The sequence below is a fragment of the Oncorhynchus clarkii genome, chromosome 19 (genome assembly GCF_045791955.1).
Source record: "Oncorhynchus clarkii lewisi isolate Uvic-CL-2024 chromosome 19, UVic_Ocla_1.0, whole genome shotgun sequence".
In the NCBI taxonomy this organism is placed as follows: domain Eukaryota; kingdom Metazoa; phylum Chordata; class Actinopteri; order Salmoniformes; family Salmonidae; genus Oncorhynchus; species Oncorhynchus clarkii.
In genome coordinates this window covers 44,952,946-44,961,357 of record NC_092165.1, presented here as the reverse complement: position 1 = coordinate 44,961,357, position 8,412 = coordinate 44,952,946, and the positions used below count along the sequence as shown (strand labels likewise).

Here is an 8,412-nt window from a genome sequence, read left to right as displayed (position 1 = left end):
AGATAAGTTTAATGCTAGCTAGGAACTTACCTTGGCTTACTGCATTCGGTAACAGGCAGTCTCCACAAGAAAACGAGAGAGAGGCAGGTCGTTATTGCGTTGGACTAGTTAACTGTAAGGTTGCAAGATTGGATCCCCCGAGCTGACAAGGTACAAATCTGTCGTTCTGCCCCTGAACGAGGCAGTTAACCCACCGTTCCTAGGCCGTCATTGAAAATAAGAACGTGTTTTTAACTGACTTGCCTAGTTAAATAAAGGTATGAAAAAATATATATATATATTATATCGGCATATCGGCGCCCAAAAACACTGATTTCTGATTGTTATGAAAACTTCCAATCGGCCCTAATTAATCGGCCGACCTCTAGTACAGATCCTTGCATTATCATGAGGTGATGGCAGCAGATGAATGGCACGACAATGGGCCTCAGGATCTCATCACAGGAATTGTGTCCGTAATTTATGCCTGCCCATACCATAATCCCACGGGACACTCTGTTCACAACGTTGACGTCAGCAAACCACTGATTTTAGTAGACGCTCTTATCCAGCACGACTTACAGTAGTGAGTGGATACATTTTCATACTTTTTTGTAACTTATCCCCCATGGGAATCAAACCCACAACCCTGGAGTTGCAAGCAACTGAGATACACAGTGTCTGCCATCTGCCCCATACAGATGAAACCGGGATTTATCCGTGAAGAGCACAATTCTCCAGCGTGCTAGTGGCCATCGAAGGTGAGCATTTGTCCACTGAAGTCGGTTACGATGCCAAACTGCAGTCAGGTCAAGGCCCTGTTGAGGATGATGAGCACGCAGATGAACTTCCCTGAGACGGGTTCGGACAGTTTGTGCAGAAATGATTTGGTCGTGCTAACCCACAGCTTCATCAGCTGTCAGGATGGCTGATCTCAGACTATCCCACAGGTGAAGAAGCCAGATGTGGAGGTCATGGGCTGGCGTGGTTACACGTGGTCTGTGGTTGTGAGGCCGGTTGGACCTACTGCCAAATTCTCTAAAATGACGTTGGAGGCGTCCTATGGTAGAGAAATAAACAGTAAATTATCTGGCAACAACTCTGGTGGACATTCCTGCAGTCAGCATCCCAATTGTATGCTCCCTCAAAACTTGAGACATCTGCGGCATTGTGTTGTGTGATAAAACTGCACATTTTTAGCACAAGGTGTATTTGTGTAATGATCATGCTGTTTAATCATCTTCTTGATATGACACACCTGTCAGATGGATGGATTATAATGCAAAGGAGAAATGCTCACTAAAATGGATGTACATTTTGTGTGTATGGAACATTTCGGGGATATTTTATTTCATGAATCATGGGACCAACACTTTACATGTTTCGTTTATATTTGTCTTCAGTATGGATATCATTCAAGGGTTTTTCTTTATTTTTTACTATTTTCTACATTGTAGAATAATAGTTAAGACATCAAAACTATGAAATAACAGATATGGAATCATGTAGTAACCAAAAAAAGTATTAAACAAATATGTTTTATATTTGAGATTCTTCAAAAGCCACCTTTTGCCTTGATGACAGCTTTGCACACTCCTGGCATTTGTTGATGTCTTCACTATTATTCTTCAATGTAGAAAATAGTAAAAAATTAAAAATAAACCTTGAATGAGTAGGTGTTCTAGAACTTTTGACCGGTAGTGTATTTTACAGGACGTGAGCTATAATCATCAATGTCATGACACAGGTATAATGAAAGAGCCATGAGCTATAATATATGACAATCATAATGGATAATATAGCAGCACACTACATGGGAATTTCATCCTTAGGTGTTTCATTTACAATGTTATAATGTGTGTTACTGGTGAATTCTATCCTTTGGTGTTCAAATTTCACAATTTAATTTAGTGAACACATTCACAAATGGTGGCTTTGATAACAGTTTTGAAGTTTAGGTTTAGGTTGATTGAGGTTCATAGCTAGCTAGCAGCACAAGAAAACATTGGGAAATATCTCTTCACCCACCATCTTCACCAACAATATCTGCAATTCTTCTCCATGCCATTGACCTTCTGATTTTGTCTCTGTATTCTAGCAAAGAAACATCATCAAATAGAATTGGAAAACCAGACACAGCGATGATTGGCTTTGCGACATGTTTTTTGGTTTTGCTTGCCTGGAACAAATTACAGGCAGACCTATTATCCCTTTCATACACAGACCAAAAACACACTCATTTATATGAATGCTGTACGTACTGAAATGGTTTGCTCAGTTGGGAATTATTTTCCAACTAGTCATTGCCAACTGTGTGGAGTTTTGAGTTTGTGACAGCAACTATGTGAGCTTACAGCATTATAGACACAGTACCTTCTAATGACTCTTGTGCAGTTTGTTACATGTGCTTGTTCGTGGGAGTCTCAGCTTTTCATAGATAGCTTTTAATAGTATTTGTAGCTCTAACCATTCAGACTCTACGGGCGTTTTTGTAAAAAGATCCAGCTTAGGACCACTTCGGGATTCGCCCTTGTCTCACAAACACCACTCTGGCTCAGCCCCCATTATTCACACAGACTACTGGTTGGTATCTACAGATGCAGAGTACATAGATAAATCAAATGTTGCAACCCAGAAATAGCTCAAACACACAAAGTTTAAAATGGGTTAGAAGTCCCAAATGTGCCGGTGTTACCGGTGCGACTCACTGAGTTAATAACTCTTCGATGTAAGGGACCTGTGTGGTTCTAGTTCTGGTATTGGTTCTGGCCAACATTTTCGTTTATAAATCAATCTGTAGATACCATAGATCGAAATGGCATGCATTAAGCAATAGCCCTTGTTCCCACGGACACAGTAGTATATGTTTTGCACCTGTGCGACGTAGGATGTGAAATCTGAAACCACTTGAAGCTGGGATGGATCTCTTACCATTTAATTTGCTCTTCCTCCGACCGTCCATCAACTCCTGACTGAACCCTACATCACAGCCACTGACAAAGCAGATACCTGCAATTATTACATCGTAGCGCAACAGGTGAGAGTGGTTTCATCACAGTAGCACATTCAGAGATTAATCTAAAATAATTCATAGATTTTAAACACAAAAAAAACACTTTCTGTTTGTCATAGATTAATATGAGATGAACGGAGACTTCCTAAGGAGTTCAGGAAGCCAATCTAGAGCTATGTGAGAAGTTCACAGCAATGGGGGCAGAAGTTTTAATTAAGAGAGACCTTTAGAAAATATGCACATTTTCTCTAACACTAAACATACAAATATGCCTTTTACAGTCATGAGGAAGGTGAAATCTCATAGTTAGTCATTTGATTATTTGATGATGCTATATTTAGAAAGCAATTAAGTAATTTCAAGCCTTATTCATACAGTTTTGTTGAATAGGAAATACATCATACAAAATATTTCATATTTTATTATATTTGTACTGTGGACTTGAGCTTGTGTCCTCAAAAGTGACTACACCTCAGCAATTTATAATTATCTTTACCAGAAAGGTGAGATTATAACATTTCTTTGAGTATGCAGCATTTCAAGTTATTGTTTCTGTCCCTCTCATGATTGTCACACCCTGATCTGTTTCACCTGTCTTTGTGATTGTCTCCACCCCCCTCCAGGTGTCACCCATCTTCCCCATTATCCCCTGTGTATTTATTTATACCTGTGTTCTCTGTTTGTCTGTTGACAGTTTGTCAAGTCAACCAGCGTTTTGTCTCAGTTCCTGCTTTTCCCCCAGTCTCTCTTTTCTCGACCTAATGGTTTTGACCCTTGCCTGTGTTGTCTCTGAGCCCGACTGCCTGACCACTCTGCCTGCCATCCTGTACCTTTTCTCCACCTCTGGATTACTGGCCTCTGCCTGACCTGAGTTTGCTTGCCGTCCTGTACCTTTGCCCCACTACTCTAGATTATGGACCCCTGCCTGCCTTGACCTGTCGTAATTACTTTTAGGGATTACATAGATTACATTTTTAATGACATTTAGTTGCATTTAACTGTTTAAAACATTCATTGAATATGCACCATCACAAAGAAATCCACTATTAATTTGTTTTAGGCAGGTTCTTAAACATTACATAAGACTAATCAAATGTATTTTTTTATTATCATATTTTAATTATGTTACTGGTCTGCACCATGCACACAAAATCAATAGTTATTTTGTTCATTAAACAGACAAGATACACTTAGGCTGAAAAGTATTTTCAGTCAGTCAGGAGAATAAAAATATTTGACATGGGTCCTCAGATCCTCAAAAAGTTCTACAGCTGCATCATGACTGGTTGTATCACCGCCTGGTATGGCAACTACTCGGCCTCCGACCGCAAGGCACTACAGAGGGTAGTGCGTATGTCCCAGTACTTCACTGGGGCCAAGCCTCCTGCCATCCAGGACCTCTATACCAGGCGGTGACTGCAGTAGCTGCGATTACACTGACATGCACCGTTTTAGACTACTGCGGCACTCATTAGCCTACTTTATTACAATCATTTCATCAAAGGAGTGATATTTATTCCCACAGTAATTCTTTATGGATCCATCCAGTTGTGCTTAAGAAAACACTGCATGTGGTGAGCTATGCAAAGAGATGGGTGAAGTGACATGCCTCCAAAGTTTAGAACTGCCAGGAGAACAGTAGTAACAGGTGCTGCCGAGCAATCATCAAGCGCTTATGAGCGTAGTGATTGCCAATGGCGCCTCAGCATTACAGCTACATTTCATATTTGGCAGAACTTAACCGCAATCATGACTAGGTCGGTTGGCGGAAATAAAAGTAGAGGCTCTGTCGCTGGCAATACCTTTCATACCTAAAGAAAAGTCAGCAAAAAGTTGGCGGGATGCCAAAGTTGCCTGGAAAAAGTATTGGGTTGGAAGGTGTAGCCTACTAAAGACCTAGTCATGATTTCTGCATTTTCGCAAGCCCTGTAACCAAAATCTAGGTATTGGGTCTGTGTGAATGGCTTTTTTTACAGGTAAATTCATTAACACTTCCATTGTTTAACACCTCCCTAATTTGAACTGCAAACAGCCCCCATGTTTTAACAACATCTCCCCTATAGAACCCAGCAGTGGTGTCATAATACCCATACAACATTGCAGTCAAACAGGGAAACGGTTCCAACCGTTTTTCCAACATTAATTTTCCCCATAGAGGATTTTAGGAACACTTCAAATAAGGGCTGTGGGTCGTGCAGGCTTACCCTGAAGTGAAGTTTGACAACCATGTAAATCTCTCTTGGACAATGTGACTTTTATCAATATATTCGGCTCTATTTACTCTCAGATTTGAAAATGCTAATTAGCATCAAAGTAGACATGATGCAAATCTGCAAATGTCCGCAAGCTCCTGCATGCCATCTCTGGCTGACACATTTGCTTACAGGTATTGAGTCAATTTAAAACTTGCACAAGACAGTTTACAGAATTGTCAATTTAAAGAAATGTAGCCAATTTATTTATTACTACATTTAGATAACATTAGATAGTTAACCCAGAGATGTTTACCTTTGCCTTGATTCGGCAGTCTCGTCCGGAGCAACATGGCATTTGTTCTTTATGAATGCCACATTAGCAGCTAATTAGCATTTCATTTTTGCGGGTAAAACAGGCGAATATATTAATAAAAGTCAGCTTGTCCTAGAATGATTTACAGGGTTATCAAATAGTCACACCAGGGTAATCCTACACAAAACACAGCCTTTATTTTAAGTGTTCCTAAAATACCCTTCGCTATAGAGGAAAGTAAATAGTGGAAAAATTAGTGGAACCATTTCCCTGTTTGACCGCTAGGTTTTATTTAAAAGGTAGCCTATACCTGCAAATAAGTGGTCAATTAAGTCTATTTGAAAGGGGGGTCGGCTAAATATTTCCTTACATTTTTTTTTACAGGTAACATATCACATCTTCTGTTTTGAATGGGGTATGTTTCATGAAGATTATCAAGCAAACATCTACTCCTCGTCTGATTGCTTATAGTCAGTAGTGGCCGCATTACATTTTCATAAAATTGGCAAGAGCTGAACTTTTAGAACCCGCTCTGCTAGCAGCGGTCTTGTCGCCCATGTTCCCACAATCCTCCGCACATTTCACGCGTGCAATCATTGAAAATGAATGTATCCAACGTCAAGCCAAGGACACCAGCGTACCAAATTGAGTGTGGAACTCAGAGCTCAAACGGCTACTTAAGGTACTCGCGCGGTTTCAAGATTCAGTGAGGAGAATTTAAACATCAAAGGCTTTTAAAATTGTATCGATTTAAAACGATATGGCAAAAGGAGAGGGCGCGGAGCAATATGCCGCGGCAAGTCTATTACCAACAAAACCAATAAGTCAAGATGGAATCAAAATTGGCAAGGTAAGTACGATAATTTTATGGCTATTCATTTGTGGCATAATAAATTATCTTCATTTAGACTATAGATATCAGCAAATTATTATTTGACGAGCAATCTATTAATTTGCATCACATGCAGGGATATGGGTAGTCTATTGTAGCCGTAGGCATTATTATAATGGAGTTTTCAACGCACACAAATTCACTAAAATATTTTAACAATGAAACAGTATACAGTTGATGCGGGTTTGATATAGTTACGCTATTAACAGCGAAACTAACGGTTTTCCCAATCGGACAGTTTTCCTAATTGGCAGAAAGGCATGCGATGCCATTATAGGCTATTGAAATTACTTATATTTCAATCCCGTTTCAAGCCCCACACAGCCTTCATGGGATTGACATTAACAATGAGTGGCTTATAATGGTCTAACTGTGGCTAAACCATATATTACATGATTGGACATCATCACACCAAATATTCTCTAGCTTCATCGATGGGGCTTGATTTTCACCACGCTAGACCATCTGTCTTGGTGCAGCTGTTCAGAGGAAAAAAACTACCGGTTTTAAAGGGACATGCCTTCATTTAACCCGTATTGTAGCTATGAATGGGATTTTGTCTGAAGAATAATGTTTCCAATGTCGGCTGATGTAGACAAACTGTTATATCCCTCCATGTGGCTCATTTGGTAAAGCATAGCGCTTGCAACGCCAGGGTTGGGGATTCGATTCCCACGGAGACCTGTACGACAATGTAAGCACTCACTACTGTAAGGCTCTATGGGTAAAGCTCTGCTAAATGACCTAAAAGAAGAAACAGATGCATATAATAAGTCTGTTTTACTGATGTTCACTGACATGACGTCAGTACTGGATGTCTCTATGGGGCTCACCGATGTGCTGTCATACAGACAAAATGTCTGGATTTCTTTGTACCAGGTTTATTCCCAGTGTGTAGTGTTTTGTTTTGGCCATAGTGCAGGACTTGCTTCTTCAGGTTTAACCTTCTGGTCAGTCAGGTCTGCCTGAGGAGCTCAAAGGCTATTCACCCTTCATTCTGCATGTCAGGGAAGTGCCATGTGTGTCACCTCAAAACCATTTTAGAGGTGTCACTGTTATATGGGATTTTCCATACAATTTGTCCTACACATGATATCTTTAGGCCACATTCCTGAAGGAAATATGGGACATAATTCCTGTTCTATGGGGGTATATTTCACCAGGGAAATTACCATGAAGAGGTCGGAGGAGCATGTAAAACCAGGTGTCTGCTCTCAATACTGACAGATCACATGGTGTCAGACTGGCTAGATGCTCTTTACAATGATTGGCTGTTGGCCTGGGTGTATTTACTCATTGACCAGCAGGATGTGTTTGTGATGGGAAGGATGGGGGTGTGTGCACTCCTGACTGTCTGCTGACTGTTGGTGGCCTCCGCTCAGGCCACCGAAGGAATCTCGGAATGCCTGATCATCCCATAGCCAGAGCCAATCGCTGCCTCCGGCACCAGGCAGAGTTGTACAGTGACTGAACTACAGTGACCTCCCAGTCTCACACCACTTTCTAAACTCGTAGTGGCCCAGACTGCATAGTCAGAGGGATTTAGTACTAATCTGACATTCAATGGTGGGGTGAGGAGCGTTGGCCAATCTTGGGCTCACAATGAGACATGTTGTTTTACTAGCCGCTGTTGGGCCAGAAGTCTCTGAAATAAACCGGACACTCAAAGGGTCAAGTGGGTGAGTTTGGCCAGATGTGTATTTACCTCGACTGAGCAATCAATACCCAGTTCAATGATCAAATCCACTTCCTGTACAGTTAGATCCTGCACAGAGAAATTCTACATGATCAAAGAAGTGATGCTCATATACCCAAGTGATGCCTCCAACATTTTGTCCGTTTTTAATACAAAGGCAGAGTTGGATAAAGACCTACAAAGATCCTGTATCACAACAGCTAAACTGTGCCTCATTAGCAACCCCTAATCCAATGCTTTCACAATATTCTGATTTTCTTTTTAAGTCTGTGTTTAGTCTATCACAAAACATTGTGTACTATTGTCATGCTATGTGCTTCTTCT

The 8,412-nt window shown here is 40.7% G+C and overlaps 1 protein-coding gene across 2 annotated transcripts in view; it reads left to right on the top strand.

Moving 5' to 3' along the window:
• The first annotated feature begins 5,342 nt into the window (after nt 1–5,342).
• LOC139375286 (sodium-dependent lysophosphatidylcholine symporter 1-B-like) overlaps nt 5,343–8,412 on the top strand; it is a 24,692-nt gene continuing 21,622 nt past the window's right edge. The window contains exon 1 of one of the 2 annotated variants that reach the window (XM_071116917.1): nt 5,343–5,378. Coding sequence is in view for 1 of the 2 variants with exons in the window: in XM_071116916.1 (XP_070973017.1) it covers nt 6,261–6,350 (90 nt within the window). In the remaining variant the exon portion in view is untranslated. Of the gene's footprint in view, nt 5,379–6,015; nt 6,351–8,412 lie in introns of those variants that run through there. The other variant, XM_071116916.1, reaches the window with a different exon arrangement.